An 18,478-nucleotide genomic window follows, 5' to 3' on the forward strand; every position below is an offset into this window, starting at 1 on the left:
GTGATTTATTTTATCTAATCATCATCGTTTCGCATGTTATTTGAATGATTTTGTACCAATAGATACGTATAAAGTAGTATACAAAGAGTTTCAGTGGTTGAGTGGTGTTAACTAAAACGTATTAGGCATTTAGATGGATGTGTTGATACATCAATACTAAATACATATTAGTTATTATAATTTATACGAGTAAGTATAATTCCGGTTCTATTGTTATAACCATGTCAAAATTGCATATGTCATGATTTATGGTTTAATATTCATACCCGATTAATGTAGGTGTCAACTCATCATCACTATATTACGTCAACTGTAATTTTAAATTCTGATTTGCCATTCATACGATAGATTAATAACAATGATCTGAAGTTATAGACATATCTGTTTAAATCACAATTGGTACACCACAACATATAGTGTAAATTCCGATGAAGTGAAATGTAAATCGAATACTGAACGATGAAAAATAATATTGCCGTATATTTCTGATATTCCACACATTTAAATGATCACACATATGATATTAAAATTATGAATATTGAATAAGATACATAATAAATTGTTTTATTAACTATTTAGTATCTATTTATTAGGTAATAATTAATAGTAGTAATTATTGTTATTTAACTAATGGAAATATATATATATATATATAGTATTAAGGCACTCAAAAGATAATCAAGTCATCCAAATCTATAAAGAAATACCTAAATGTTTTGGAACATTGGAGTTAATTTTTTTTTATTATTCAATTTATATTAAATAATAAATTCATTGAAATAATAGATATATAGTAATTAGAATTTAGAGTTACTCTTTTATATAACTACCTATTATATAATAAAAACTTTTATTTAATAACAAAATATGTTTTATTTAATACATTTGTACATATTTTGTTTCAGCGAATGGATTAGCTTTGCAAGATGGTTTGAAATCAAATGGTTCACGTAATTACCAATGCAATTATACTATATCAATGATCATATTTAATTTCATTGCATGCTCAGTATTGGTATTCAAATCGCCAAAATGATAAACAAAATATTTGTATTATAAATTTTACACGTTTTTGTAATTATTTTTACGTTAGTTTTCAATAAGTACCATTATTTTAATACGATTTTTTAAAAATATTTTTTGGAATTATAAACAAAGAAATAAAAATACCAAGAAATAATGTACATGTGTATACCTATCAAATAAATGTGCGTTGTGTAATAATGTGTTTTTATTGTTATTTAAATTTAATACGACTTCATATTTGACATTTTTCATTTTCCTTTTAGTATTCTCAAAACACGAGAAACGTTCAAAATAAATCATAAAATATTTTTAATTTAGTTATGGATGAGATAATCATACATTTATAACTTAATGATTCTTAATAATTAAATCTTGAACTAAATTTAACTAAATTTCCTGATAAGAATCAGAATATTACGTTTATTATAGTCAAAATAATATTTATTTCTGTTAATTAAACTGAGCAAATTATAATTATTTCTTTATAAATTCGATTGGTATTAAAAAAATAACTCACTATATTAATACTAAGAATTTTAGAATTTTAGGTTGCTATGAATTTTAAAATGAATTTGTTCTTAGTGAATACAATAAATACTAACTAATTTGAAATTATTAAATTTTTTTCTAATATTAACTTGGTATGTAAATTATTTATTTATTTTACTTTTTAAATTAAATAAGTTGATTTAAAAATGTAATTATTTAATGATTTTATACTTTTGTTGTAGAATTAATTGTTTTGCGTATTAGCAAATTAAAAAAAAATAAACATTTGTTGTGATGGGTTTCTTTTCTGACTGATGCTAGAAAGTCAATAAACACTTATTTTGTTTTATTTATTGTCACTATAAGGTTTAAAATTTTTAAAAATAATGAATAAAATAGTTAATTTATTACTAAAACAATTTAATTGTTGTTATTCTTTACATTTGACAAATATACAGAAATATTTACACAAATCCAGTTTGAATAAAATCAATTTTGTTTTAGTCTTTTGCTGCAATTTTGAAAAAAAAAAATAATCGCAGAGAGTTTATATTTTTATAAAATGCATTAATTTTATTATAATTTTAATGCATAAAATTATTTTGAATATAGTTAGATTTTTTATGTTAATTATAGACATTTGAAATCGTAGGATTATAGGATTATTGAATTTTTCGATATATATATATAGCAGTTGTTCTTATTGTTATTTTTTGCGAAATATTGAATAAAACATTGTAAAAAAAAAATATATATATATATATATACATATAGCGTTTGTAAGTCAAAAAGGATAACAGTTTAGTTCAAGGTTTTTCATTATTTGGTTTTACAGTTTTCCATAAATATCAAAAATAAAAATAATATAGAATCTTATAGATATTTAATGTTATAGCTTTGAAAAAATGTTATGATTAAATATAATAACAAATCATCTCCGTACGATTTTAGTTATTTTTTTATGATTCAAAAAAAAAATATTTCGTAAAGACTTGAACCTTTTCTTGCCATTGGGATATTATTTTTTCAATATACAATGATATTTTTACAATTATTGGTATTTTGACAAAAATAAAATATTGTGAATTCAAGCAATAAAATTTTAAATTTTAAATTAAGATTAAATTATTAAAAGTTCAAAACTGTAAAATTCTCATTCTATAATTGAATACTAAATCTGAATAAAATTTAAAATATTTCTTAAAGTAAAATATACACAAACAAAGGATTAATTTTAGTAAGAGTAATGTTAGAAATGTGCAACTAGTGTGACAAAAAAACCACATTCTAATTCTTGAGTAGAAACGAACACGCTATTTTTTTTTGATAAGCAACAAGGTTTGCCTTGTTTTAACTACCTAGTTTACTATAGTTTTTATTTATTTTGGTTTTTTATTTCCTCGTTCATTAATCTGAAATAATTTATAAACAACTTAAATTTATATTATATTATATGTGAGTTCCTATTTTATATTTATGTGTTTATTATTATAAAGGTATTATATATTATATAACAATATTTTCATGTTGTAAGATTATTTATTTCTGCCACTATCCTCAAAAGACTTGGTAGCTATTGTGTTATATAGGTTAGATTAGTCTTTTGTATTTTTGAATAAATTTATCAGAGTTTTGGTGATAAAATATTTTATGGGTGAATTGTATTTCGTAGTTTGTGACGCTAATATTTGCATATTTTACGAATAATGTCCATTTCAAGTACCGCAGAATGGACTCTGTGTTGTTTACTGAGGTATTATAAAGAATACAACAAAAATGAAAACTATCAAATAAAAAGACAAGACATCTCTAAGTGTTAGTATTAAATTTGTTGAAAACACCATAGGCTATTACTGATATTCATTTAAAAAATATATCTGGCTTTCATTTTCACCACTATCACTCCCCACTACTCACACTTATACCACAGTCGTTATTTTCTGTCAAGCGAATAAAAAAAATAAATAATGATGTGTACTTTTTGTCGACTGTGTCGTGATCTTTCGTGGTTGGCTAAGGGCTAAACCCAACATTTATTAATGCTAGTTTTCAAGATAGGGTGTGGGTCAGGATTTACATTACAAATCGAGCCATTTGACTGGGCAATTAGTCGACGAAAATGACATTAAGGACGTGAAGTGAAAAATCCACCGCAAGATTAATCGCCATCAAGGTTTGGAAAAGCTAATACTTTTTTTTATCTTCTTCTTTTCATCGTTTTTTTCTCATTTGTGGATCTTGTATTATAGTGCTATGAATCTGATAGAAAAAAAAAATTAAACAGAGATAATATTTATGTACAGTTAGTAAACATATCGTCTTGTGTTATAATCTTTTATTGTTAAGTATAATCAACACAGTAGGTAATAGTTTATTGCACATGTTTTCATTTTGTTTTTATATTTATTTATTATTAGTTTTGTTTAATAAATCAGATAATTGAAAACTATTTTAAAATTATGAAAATAGTTTAATATAATGATAAAACTATTAAAAGTCAGTCATTTCACATATTACCGAGAAATTATGGTTTTTCTACTGTAACATATTTTCATTTAGGTGTTTTAGTAGGTATTTTAGTAGATATTGATATAATTTTATATACTGCACTGTGCTTTGTAATTAAATTCTCATATATTTTATACAGTTAAAATATAATTTGGTATGAAATAAACGTACTATAAAATTAAAGCAGAATGTGATTGATAGAGTGAGAGAGTTTCTGAGAAACAGTATGTTTTTTATCGTTGCAATTTTCAAATACTCCACACAGTTTACAGGTATTCACATTTAATTTCAACAATAAGAATAAGGTTACACGTTACAAGTATTACACGTTTAAAAAAACTATGTTTTGCATGTTTAGTTGACATATATTATCCATTTTAAATGACACAATACCTACATATTTTTAAATTTTATTCGTTATTGTAATCGTCCATTATACTTATAGTTATGATGTGACATTTTTTTCCGTATATTTTGGAGTGACCTATTTCTTAAAAATGAAATATGTGTATGTCACACTTCGATGGGATATAATTTTATGAGTTTTGGTGAGAAATGCAAATTTCATTCCTTAATCTAGACTAGAAATTATTCCTGTTGGTTGTTTCTATTATGTATTTACGATTTTTCTTGTTGTTGCTTTGTAATTATATATTGTACAACAAAACATGTCCGGATAAAACAACAATATATGTTCATTTTATATAATAGCTCCATAAATATAATAGTTAGGTAAGTCTGATGGATGCACCAATTGATATCAATTATCAAAAGTAAACATTTTCCTACAGTTTTCAAAAATCGAGAAAAACAAAAAAAAAATGACAGAAAAACGGGAATTTTTATGCAAAACCAGTTTTCGACCAAATCGATTTTTTTATATGGTTGTATTTCAAAAACATTAGTTACAATATAAATTTTGAAGTTTTCACCAAAGTTTATGTTAGTGTTACCTATATACAGTTTAATTTTCAAAAATGTTTGACTTTTTTTGAGTTATTTAAAGACCACTGAAATTTTCGATTTTTATGAGAATTTTTTTTGAAGTGTCGGTGTAGTACTTTCCAAAAAAAATTCTGGAACTAGTGGAATACCTAAAATAATTCGGGACCCAACTAGTATAGTACCTGCGATTAGCCCCTAGTACTCAGGACCCAATTCGGATGCGCCGATCAAAACAACTAAACTTTCTTTTGTATGGTTTATCAATTATATTTAGGTTCATCAAAATTAATGCCTATTTCTTAAAAAAAATATTCCTGTGATAATAATATCTCAAACCTGATTCATATTAAAACAACCACATAATTACTTCATATTAGAAAGGAAATGATATTATACTAACTTTAGGTAATTTATTTATAGATATATAGTTTTAATTTTTACTTTGTTAAATAATAACAAGTATATATTTTAGGTTTTAAGTTATTTACGTAAAAATTTAAAATGTAATGATATATACTAGGATAGGTATTAATAAATACTATTGGGGGTACAGTAGCCGGGTAAATTTAGGCGTCGGTTGTGACGCGCACCGTCGCTGGTTCGAATCCCTGTCATGACGGCATTACTTTCTGGTGAGAGAGACCGCAGCCCCTCACTCGGGAATTGGCAGAAATCTACTAACCTAAAAAGAACCTACGGTACCCTCTCCACACACACCCATAGACTATGTTGTCGCGGATTTATTAAAAGAAAAAGAAAATAAATATTATTAGTCTTTTATTTTTTATGCCTAATTTTGAGCTTTCTCCAGCCGTCGTTTGCGTTGAGTGGCCGCCTCTCTCATTTTCCGGATAATTCTCCAGTATACTGTAAACATAAAGTTGAAAATATATTTTTATATTTTTGGTAGTTTATAAAAAACATAAGCATCTATATCATCAACCTCTTGATTTGTTTCAAGATAATTTTGAGAATGCCCAAGTATTTGAGAGCGTCGACCATTGATGTAAAACTCTTTATATGCTTACTGTTTTGTAAAAATCGGTGACCAATGTGGTGACATTGTGTTAACCAATGTTTCCGAGTCATTCATAAAATTTATGGAAACCGGAAAACTTTAATTGAATTAATAGAATAATAATTTTAACAGAATATTATTATGTCTGTACCGTAGTTACCGTATATAAATAAATTTATAATTAGGTCCGTGTCCCAAAATGACAACGGATTATTGTATTGTCATCCAAGACCAAGGTCTATACCAATTTTCAGAATTTTTCATCGTAAAAAAGTGCCTCAAATCGAGCGCGCAAGATTTGATTACAGACAAACAGAGGTGACAGCGACCTTAAGAAAAGTGTGTAAAAAAGAATAAACATGTCATTAAATAAAATTGTATTTTATTCCAAAATGTTTAACTCAACTCAACCTTTCAGTTTAAAAAATGTACAAGTAAAATCTTATTATAGTTGTTGTTGGTATAAAAGAATATATATGATGATTCACCAAGTATGCTCACCTCTTTTTTCTTCAATAATAAAGTTATTTTATATTATTTTTGTAATTTAAAGTGTATTTACTGAGCATACTTTCAAATTAAATTTTTCTTTTACATAATACTTAAGGAATTTCCTATAATGATATAAATATCAATTATTCAATAAAAAAACCAAGCATTTCAAGAGTGAATTATTTTGCGGATAATGCGTCTGTTGACGTATCAATCAAAATAAAACAAGTAGTTTTTGAAATATTAAATTTTGTGTACTGGAGATAATATGTTCATGGTATTGGATTCAAAAAATATATATGGGGGCGATGTTGATTTGAAAATTTGAGCGATCAATACAAAATATAGATCTAATATTAAATATATTTTAAAACAGTTTAAAAATATTTGTAAGAATTATAACATACACATTAATGTCATATTATTATTATATAAACATTTTAATAATTAAGAACTACTTCTTCGAATTTCAGTTTAGATGCCCTAAAATTAAAAAAAAAAAAAATACTAAATATAAATAATTTACATTATAAAACTGGGAGTTTCTATAAACTTAAAAATTATATGACCACAGGCCACTCTTAAAGTACAAAAATTTTAAATTTTAAAATATAATATGAGTATATTTAAATATTCAAAAAACCAGAAACTGAATAAATTAAATGTAAAATGAAATTGAAAGAATTTATTTATAATCTAATTTTCAAATATAATTAATACATTTTAATGAAATGAAAATTAACTATAGAGTGGGAAAAAAATCTTTAAACAATTAATATATTTGGCTTTTTTATACCTTGTTTGTTTAAAAACTTGTAGGCGATGAGTGTAGAAATAACTGACAAAAGAAATTTGTATAAAAAACCGACTATTGGGAATTCTCTTGTCATCTAGTTTCACTCACCTTGATGCAGGATTACGCATAATAGAAAATGCATTATACAAATGGTTCATTGTTAAGGTTTGTTGAATGTTTATTGGTTGATATATTTATAAAACGACGCACGTTTACATCTTAATATTTTAAAGAATTAACTTTTTTTCAAATTTATATCAAATTTCCAGAATTTCTTCAACTGAAAATGATACAATACCAAAAATCAGATAATTATAAACCGATAACATTTCTCATTTAACTCAGAGGATAAGTCAATGGCAATTTTATTTGTAAAATTGTTTTACTTTATTCTTGTATAAGTCATATGTATGTATTATGCTACATAGATACTCGTATGTTATCTTCGGAGCAATTGGTCCATACGATATAAGATTTTCTGTACGGAATCATTACCAATTACAGGGGTTTTGGGTCTAACGTCTTAACAGTATTAATATATACGTCTGTAATAGAGTTTACTCGATTTGCTTTTGTTTACTTCTTGCCATGACGAATAAGCTATATAAGGATTTCAAGTGTAACCATACTAGTAAGAACAATTTATTATAATTATTCTCTGTCATAAATTACAAAGGTAATACATTTTGTTTGAAGTCAACGTTCATATTTTTATGTCATATATGCTATGATGTTATCTACAGATATTATTTTATCTTCTGTCATCATTTTCTATTTTGTTTATTATTCGAGTACATAGAGATTTTACAATAGTACACATATATTGATAAAGTGAACATCTACGAGTGTTTTTTTATATAAAAAAATATGTAGGATGAAAGCTGATTTTTTAAATTTATTTATTTAACTTGATAGTAGATTGTGTACACTCAATAAACATCCCAAGTGGTAAATATTGATTGATTCGGTATTTCAATCGTATCTTATGTTTTACTGTGTCAACATAATACTTATAGTGTGCAATAAATTTTTTTTAATTCTATTAAAATCATAGATTCAGATTCAAAAATAGGCTATAATTTGGATTTAGGATTTCCCCAACAGAAATTGAATACAGACAATAAAAATTTTGTTTTGATGTTTTATCTATAGCTACTTGAAGTAAAACTTATGGAAAACTTAGTGTTGTATTTTTAATCCTTAGTTATAAACAAAAACAATTTTATGATTTTTCAACTTCAAAATTACTTACAAATATTCGTATTTTCGACAGATTTTGTAAAAATTTGAACTATTAACGCTTATAAAAAAAATTGTGACTAACGATTTTTAATTTTTTTTAGCTATAATAAGAACAACTCTTAAGGAACCTTGTATTAATCAAATTTTTTTGGTCTTCTAAAATTTTTTTACCGACACTTAATTCCAGTGGTCTATAAATATCTAAAAAAAAGTCAAACATTTTTGAAAATTAAACTGTATATAGATAACACTAACATAAGCATTTGGTGAAAGTTTTAAGTATTTACAGTGATTAGTTTTTGAATAACAACCATATAAAAAAATCGATCTGGTCGAAAACTGGTTTTGCGTGAAAATTCCCGTTTTTCTGTTATTTTTTTTTTGTTTTTCTCGATTTTTGAAAACTGTTGGAAAATGTTTACTTTTGACCTCTATAATGCACCAAGGATATTAACTTTTACATCGGAAACCACCTCCGAAGTTTGAAATTGAAGCATTATTTCGACTAGTTATGCTGTACACAGACACAAAAAAAAACACACACACATAATATTGTAAAATCAATACATTCATCACTCCCTTCACAATCTAAAAAATAAGATTTTTAACAAATTAATAATGTATGTTATATTTAAGTGCTAGGCAAAAAAAAATCCCTATGATTGACCGACGATAAAAGTGAATAATTGTTATATTTTCTATAATTTTAAATGAATTGCATTGAATTTATCAGGTATCACATAATATATATTTATCATATAATAATTAAAATAATATTGTTTAACTTATAAAAATAAATCTAAGTAGGATATTAATCATGGGTATTGGGTAATGATTGCATTTTAATCATGTAATTTAATCGAATTAACCCACAACGTTTTTTTTTTTTTTTTTAAATTGTTGCAATTATTTTAGCTATTACTTACGACGTATTAACCTTTAAATTTTAAATTATAAATGTAAATATTTTTAACATTGATTACAATATATTTTATGGAGTTTTTTGTCGAACACTTATTATAATATATTATGAACGTTTTTCTCATCAATAGCGTTTTACATTAGTATTTAAACGGAATAAACTATAATTTGGTTCTGTTAAAAATGCTTGAACAAAACTTTATGTATAATATAAAGTATTATAAGTGTGTACAAATAAAAAAAAAAGTAGTACAATATATGCTTGAGCAATACAATATATATAATATTGTAAATGTGTATAAATAAAAAAAAAATATAAAATAATTTTAAATGTATATTGTACATAATTATTATATTTCTTAAAACTTACAATTATATGCATACTTATATATAAATATAAAAAATATTTTTTTTTCAAAAAGTAGTGTTAGTAATAATAATAAAATATTATAGAAAAAAAAAATAGTTGTTGATATTTGTGAGAATACTGACATCCTTAGGTACGCAAAGCATTGTACGTAAAATTGAGTTATTTTTCATTGATTTTTAGAATGAAGTGACCTTTTTTCAGACGAACACCCTTTAAAAAGTTAAAAATCCAAAAAGGTTTCACATAGAATATGTACATACATATAAGTACTTTAAATAAAACATTATTTGACTCTAAAAGTATAATTTTCAGATTTACAAATAGTTTAAAGATAAAACAGTTATAATAAATAGTAAAGCATAACAGATAACACAGATTATTTGTATTGCATTGTTAAGTTAATAGAGCATCTAAACATCTTAAACTAATTTTAAACTAAACTATGTCACAACAACTTTTCAGCCATTTTTGTTCATAAATTAGATTTCCTTTAATTAATAAATTGGTTACCAGAGTCTAATTTAATTCATTCATTGGAACAATATTTCAACTTATATCATGAATATTTGGAATCCTTAAATTATAGAAAATAATTCAAACTTTAATTTTCAACTGATTCACGCTATTGGAGATTTCGTTTTATGTATTTCGTTTATATAAACTAATCTGTACTCTGTAGGTTGTAAAATATTACATTTCTTAAAAATTTAAAAACAATACACTTTTTATACAGACGTAAAGAAAATAAATATTTATAAGCATTATAATGTATATAATTCATTGAACTTTTTCCATAAGGTAATAATTTTGAAATAATGTAATGCCTGTCAACAAATATGGACTATATATTTATAAGATTTTAAATTTATCACTATGTTTTATTAGAAATTTAAGACCAACACGATATAGACAAACACAATCTACATAGTTGCGTATTATTGTTATATGTATTAAACTAATTTTAGAATAATATTTACTTAGAAACATATTTTAGATTCTGAGCGGAGCGAGGAATGTATTGATTTTATCATGATGTGTTTTTATTTTTTTGTGTCTGTCATCACGTTTTGGGGCAGTAAAAGTGCTTCGATTTTCGACTTCAGTACCTAGTTTGATCAGAAAGTGAATTTATAGTTATTACTCTAGAGGTCAAAAGTAAACATTTTCTTAATAATTGGGATAAACAAACTAAAAATTAAGGAAAAACGGGAATTTTCACGCATAATCAGTTTTCGACAATATCGATTTTGGTTTTTGCTGTAACTTTAAAACAAATGATCATAGATACATGAAATTTTCACCAAATGTTTATATAAGTATATTCTCTACACCATGCAATTAAAAAAAAAAATTGACTTAATTTGAACTATTTATAGGCATACGCAATTTTCTATCATTATTCATTTTTTAAAAATTAATATCGACAAACATTTACTTGTTGGGTAGAAAAGCTTGATTCAATACAAGGCTTATAACATATTGTTAAAATAGCTAGCAGTTGAAAAAATTTCTTTTTTAATTTTAAGATTTAAAAAAATAATTCAAGATTTCTTACAAGTTTGTCAATCTTTATCACAAAAAAAAGTCCATCAGAAATTCAAATTAAATTTTTATGAGTGTTTGAAATTTAATTTTTTACAACATTGGATATCACTAAATTACTCATTCGTCGATTTTATTATTTTGGTGTAAATCTAAAAAAAAATGACCGCAGATACTTGCTATACTTGATAAAATTCTCAAAATATTTTGATTAATCTTGAGCTGTTTGGTGATATTAAATTTTTTTTTTCTATTTATGTCAATAGCATTTTATTGATTGTCAAATAGCTTCAAAATTTGATTTAAGGTTTCCAATGTATTGTTTCAATAGTAGTTGAAAAATATTAAAAATACATAGGCATATATGCTACATATGCTTATTTTATAAGCATTTAAAGTTCAAATTTTTACTAGATACGTACAATTTACGGCAATGTTCAAATTATCATAGATAGAAATTTATAAAAGTTTTTCTTTTTAAATCAAAATATTAGCCTTGCGTATTTTTGTACGTAACCTAAACATAAATATAATTAATAAATACATTATTGCTTATTAGTGCTAATATATTATGGTATACTATTATTTTATTAAAACTAAACGAATGAAACATACAAATATTATAATAATAGTTTTAATAACAAACAATAACAAACCCAACCTAATTTAACCTAATCTACACGTCATGGAAGTGTACAATAATTTTTTACGTTATTTTGTTAAAGGGTGGGTCCGTATAATATTATTATAAAGGCTCATTGTACAAATTTTGCTACCTAATGACAAACTTTTTCAAGGGTCTTGATTGGTATCACTCAAGCTCTTATTCCCTGTGTATTCTAAAAATCTCCATTTCAACAGTAAATTATTATAAGCTCGTATAGTCTCAATGACTTTAAATAATATATTTTAAAAATATGAACTTATATGTCAAATTTTATTCTTGAAGATATTTGCAGAGTATCTATGTATATTATATTATTATTATTATTATAGTTATATGATTGGTATAACGTAGTGCTTTTGCAAATAAAATATATTCATTTGTTAATTAATATTATATATTTGGAAAAAAAAATATTTTTACTAGCAATGTGTAATAAGAGTATAAAAAGTAATTTTAAATCAAATTGTAATAAATCAATAAATCAACACAAAAATTGCCATAAGTTCCGATTCTTCAGTATGTTGGTAAGTTTAATATGTGGTCTGGTTGTTAGTTTTGCATAAAAATGTTTGTCACTCTCGATACTTTTTAATAATCATATTATTTATATTTGTTGTCCGGCGCGTTGTTTAGGCAATATGGGTACATTGGTGAGTAGATGACACTTGTGCTACTATCGGCAAGCAAAATGTTATGTGAGAATATAATATTACCCTCGTGGTTACTACAATAACGAGAACCGGGCATGCGCAACTGCCATGAATATCAAATGGCAGTAAATTGAAATACCTGAAATAAGATGACAACGGATCGACGGTATTTGTAACATCACAGTTAAGTTTTCATAACGAATCTCACTATTAAGTAAAGTTTTAAAATGGTTATTACACAACTTAAAACGACTAAATTATTAAAATTATTTGTTTTTATTTATATGATATAATATCATTCTTAAACATTGGATTTTTTTGGTTATATTATGATTATTAATAATAACAGTATTTTAAATTTATTATTTACAATAATAATATAGTTTATGAAATGTATAAGATAATATTGAAAAACTAACATATTTTATTACATTTTACAATAAAATTAAGGATTTATGTCGTCTGTCAGAATTTATTATTTTAAACTATTAGACTAAACATTCGTTTATAATAATTTACGATTAAAAGAAATAATTTTTTGCTACAAAATTATATGAATAAAAAAAAATTAATTAGTCGCTCTGCTATATAATAGTTTTAAAATATACTTCGTTATTAAATAGGTAATTTTAACAAATTTGTTAAATTTTAATTAATATATTAATATTAATAAAAACAAAATGTATATCAACGATATATCATGGTATCATATTATAAATAATAATGGTATACGATAAAAAACAATTCTGAGCAGAAACACTTTGGTGGACTATATTTATATTTTAAGGATATTTTATATAATTTACCTATTCATATAACTGTTAGCTATTTAATTTGCAATAAGTATTATGTTATTCTTAGTTAATTTTGGCAATAAACATAATTTTAAAATATTATGATGTCAAATAATCTATCATTACTGCTGTAACGCAACACCGACGTACCTTGAAAAAGTTTGAATTGGATCATAGTATAAATATCATACACTTAACTGTGTGAATCGAGTCGAAATATTTCTAAATTTTTATTTTGTATGTAAAATAATAATATGCGTATCAGTTAAAAGTTTCAATAACAACTGTGTGGAAGCGACCTTCCCGGTTGTGATGTTGACGTGAGATAGTGCTGACAACCTATGATTACCGGTTAAATGATTGGAAGGGAAAGGATGTCTGGTTACACAAAATAATAGAACTAAATCTGGTAGAATAATATACAAATAGTAGACTTTATTTAAAACTTCGTAGCTACTATTTAACAATAAATGGGACCCGGGATACTTAACTAACTTAATCAATTACAAACAATCTTAAAATAGTATACTATAATAATACTATATATAGTAATTACATAAGTTACCGAATTTGGATCAGGCCAGGTACTTGCGTAGATGGCGTGACTGTTGGCTGGATTCGCCACTGACAGCAGGAACACGCGTTGATGATGATGATTGACAATCTCGGTAGCGACGAAGGGCGCATACACGATAGGTGTATTTTACGGCGGCGAGACGAAGGACACGTAACACGTAAAGCATCTCGAAATATATGTGACCGAATAGAGACAGCACAAACGGAACTTTAGTGTATCGGTGAAGACGAGGGTGCACACACGGCTAAGAAAACATGTGGTTGAGTAACGATAACAAAATACAATGACCTTGTATCTGTATTATGAACAACGATGACAACGAGGATGTACACGCATTTTATTCGGATTTTCTACGACTGCACAACGTGAGTATAAAACCAAATAAAGAAAAAAGAAAAGCATATTTTTTCGTAATAGCAAAGGAAACAACAACAACAAACAACAAGTGTGGATATATATTATGATATCATTACGACATTACGTCTCACCACCAATGAGGCACTGGAACCGCGTCACTGTGGACATCTGTCACTGGAAAAATGACAATGTTGCCCATCGACGATAGCCACCGTACAGGCGCAAAGCTATATTAACCGTGTCAGCCGTACCGCTACCAAACATCCTACACACGTTGGAAGACGCAGGCTTCCGAAATATCCACAAATCCTTGACGAGAGGGCATCCAGACTGATGTCAACTTAAAACAAAAACTAAATGAGGGGGAAAATTCACAAACTATACTTACATTTATACAAGAAAAATTTAAGTGGAAAAACTAGAAATCTACTGATCTACCAGCAATCTAACCAGTTTCACTACCGGTCTTTTGTAGGTTCCATTCTGAGTACTCACGGTAACGACACGAACTACTTTATCCTGGTCAGGATGTAGTTCAGTCACACGCCCTAAACGCCATTCAGAAGGAGGTTAGGGGCTTCAACAATAACCATATCACCAATGGCTAGATACAATTCTTGGTGGAACCACTTCTGGCGTTCTTGTAAGGTGGTCAGATATTCCTTCGCCCATCTTTTCCAAAAGGATTGGTGAAACTGACGGATCAATGACAGATCCAATGGCAATCTGTTTAATCTGTTGAGAGAGATCTGTGTAAGCTGTTGAGCAGCCTCAACGTAGTTTGTCCCACGGTCCGAATACAAATGTGCTGGATTTCCACGACGAGCCAGAAAACGGTTCAATGCAACGAGGAAGGCGTCGTTATCCAGTCAGAAACAATTTCCAAACATACCACCTTTACTGACATGCAAATGAACAAGGCGAGATAAACTTTCGAAATTTGTGCGTTACTATGGCGAGATTTCTTGATAATGAAAGGCCCTCAATAGTCTATACTCACATGTACGTAAAAGCGATGTGGTTAACACGGCTAGACGGAAGATTTGACATAAACGGTCGAGGGTGATCTACTCTGTGGCGACTACATGTGACACATGAAAATATGATTTGTCGGATGGCGTCATAACCAGAGATGATCCAGAACTTACGCAACATCATGGATAAAACTAATTTGGATCCACCATGAAGAATATGATGTATAGCGATTTCACTATCACTATCAATAAATGGGGCAATTTGAGCAAGGGCAGTGGAAGTTATTATCTGCGATGTAGTCAACTGCTTCCGTAAATTGGAAAAATATATCCATCGTATTTCTTTAACCACAGTGGGTAAGACTTGGCTCAATTCTGCTCTAGTGAGTGGTCCAATTAACACAGGTCGATGACTAAAATGAATACAATAGACAATAGACCAGAACTCGTTTCATTTTAATTAGAGATAAAAATTGGTGAAAAGGTTCAATAGGTGGATGACTTTTAGTAACTTGGAGAACAGTTGCTTTATTGGTTTTGGTGTCTGTCAACTCTTCTAATGGCATTGGTCTGAACGTTGACTTTGGTCAATATTCTTCTGGGCAAGTTAAAAATTTTGGTGCGTTCCAATGTAAGGACGACGATATCACTGATACGGGCAGAAGTCTTCGTGATGCCGGATCGGTAGGGTTCTCGTGTGTACCTACGAATGTGGCCCCAATGACAATTAGGAACCAGTGCATGCATTTTTTTGACACGATGAGTGAAAAATATCTTAAAATATTTTCGTTCAGATGACAACCATGATAGGACAATCGATAAATCAGTCCAGGCATGAACTTGAGAGATGTTAATTATAGTTGAGAGAACTTCTTGAATGTGAAACAGTGATTGGGCCAATAACAATGCGGCGCATAATTCTAAAAGAGGTATAGACAATGACGCATCTAACTGAGATATTTTGATTGGAGTAACCTTCGTCTTGCAAGACACAAAATGAACAGACACATTTCTAGAAGGGTGGACAACACGTAAATAAATAGTAGCAGCATAACTCTTTAATGATGCATAAGTAAATCCGAGAAGTTGAATATCAGAGTAGGACTGAACATGATATAACGTGATATGGTTGGTAACTTTGTCAGAAATTGGTTCCAAGCCGTGTTGAGATTCTCGGGTAGCGCAGTGTCCCAATCGAGGCAGTCGGGCCAAAGCTTCTGCATGAACCCCTTTGCCCACATAAGCATTGGAACCAAGAACCTAATTGGATCAAATAATCGGACGATAAGGGATAGAACCTTCCGCTTTGATAGTTGAGTTTCCGAAGTTCGAGTATAATGAGCTAAGTAGTCTGAGTCAGTATCCCAGTGAAGACCTAGAACCTTGATAGACTGATCCCCTTTTGGCTCGAATGACGTCTGCTGAGCACAATCCTCCAGTGGTACTTGATGAAATATTTGAGGACAGTTGCTCGTCCACTTTTTCAATTCACTCCCATCTGACCGCAGAAGGGCAATGATTTTTTTCTGGAGTAATAGTAATTATTCTTCCGAATCTGCACCGACAACTATGTCGTCCTCATAAATGCTGGCAGTAAGAATTCCTCTTGTACCTGAGAATCGATTAATTTTTTGAGCATCCAACTCGTGAAGGCATCGAATGGCCAAGTATGGGCTGAACTAACTTCATATGTCACCGTCAGCAACTCGAACTCTTTTATTTCTTTATCGGATAAATCATGCCAAAGAATATGTTGGAATAGGTGACCTTCAGGCCTGATCAAAATCTGTCGATATATTTTCATTATATTCATGGTGAAAATATATCGATGTAGTCGAATACAAAGAAGGATATCTCTGATGTCTGTCTAGAGTTTTGGTCCTGTATATTGGACGTCGTTGAGTGAAAAACCAGAAGACGACTTTGCTGAAGCATCAAAGACTACACGGAGATTTGAAATGTCACTATCCGCCTTTAACACTGTATGGTGGGGGATGAAGTATTTTCCAGTCTGCCGTGTAACTTACATGTGGCCCAGTGTTTGGTAGTCATTCATAAATTTGCGATAAGCTGCGTATAATTGTGTTTCCTTCATCAGTTTACTTTATAGATTATAGAAGCGTTTAAGGGCCGAAGATTGAGACTCTTCGAGCCCGTGGACATTAGGGCAAAACGGAAGAGCAACACAAAAACGACCATATGGAGCACGGTAGGTGGTCTTCATAAACATTAGTTCACAAAGCTGGTCCTCGGTGGTAGGTAACACTGGCACAGCGGGTTATTCGATAGTCCAAAATCTGCGTAATAAATTATAAACTGACGGCGTCAAGGTTGTAGTTAGTGAAACGTGAAACAGCAAGCGAAGGATTGAACTGTGATATAGCACTGCACACAACCCAGCTGAGGAGGGTATCTAACGCTAATGGATAGCTAGAAGATTGAATGAAATCGGCGCGTGGACGAACAATATTTGGAAAATGTCACCATCTAGTAACATGTCTATCTATGTTGGGACGTCAAAGTTTGAATCAGCGAGCAATAAATGTTCACACTTTTTTCGAACACATGATAGCCGCAGTCAAGTGCAAGTCTATATTAGTTGTGTCGGCCGTACCGCTACCGAACAATAACAAAAAAACTAAAATTGTAAGCTGAAAATTCATTATTTTTTGTTTAAATAGTTACCTATTCAATTTTGTAAATATTTAAACTTCAGAAGTCAATAAAAAAATATTGTCAGTAAAAACATTTTATGGTTTGTATTGAATTTCTAAACTGTTTGACTTATAATAACAAATTCTAATAATATATCATATAAAAAAGTCTATAATCTCAAAAGTCAATAAATAGGTAGTTGAAAAATAGTCAATATAATTTATATACATATATATGAAAATGAATTGAAAATTTATTATTTGATGGAAATGTAGTCATAAAGCATAATCAGTTATGTCAAAAACAATTTTTGGATATACATATGTTTTTTTTTTTTTAGTTTTTCTAAGAACTTTCCACTTTTAAGTTTTGACCATAGAATTAAATTCAATTAATTACCACAGTCACCTATAACACACACACACACACACATATAATTTTGTTAGATTATACAT

General features: G+C 27.9%; 1 protein-coding gene across 1 annotated transcript in view; it reads left to right on the forward strand.

Annotated features, from left to right (window-relative positions):
* The window catches only part of LOC107169557 (uncharacterized), an 80,891-nt gene extending 79,667 nt beyond the window's left edge, over positions 1-1,224 (forward strand). The window contains exon 7 of the mRNA XM_089227331.1: positions 906-1,224. Within this exon, the coding sequence (XP_089083457.1) occupies positions 906-1,036 (131 nt within the window). The 3' untranslated portion in view covers positions 1,037-1,224. The remainder of the gene's footprint in view (positions 1-905) is intronic.
* Positions 1,225-18,478: the final 17,254 nt, after the last annotated feature.

This window comes from Diuraphis noxia, unplaced genomic scaffold, assembly GCF_037042655.1.
Source record: "Diuraphis noxia isolate RWA-SAM2 unplaced genomic scaffold, SU_Dnox_SAM2 contig0004, whole genome shotgun sequence".
Taxonomy (NCBI): domain Eukaryota; kingdom Metazoa; phylum Arthropoda; class Insecta; order Hemiptera; family Aphididae; genus Diuraphis; species Diuraphis noxia.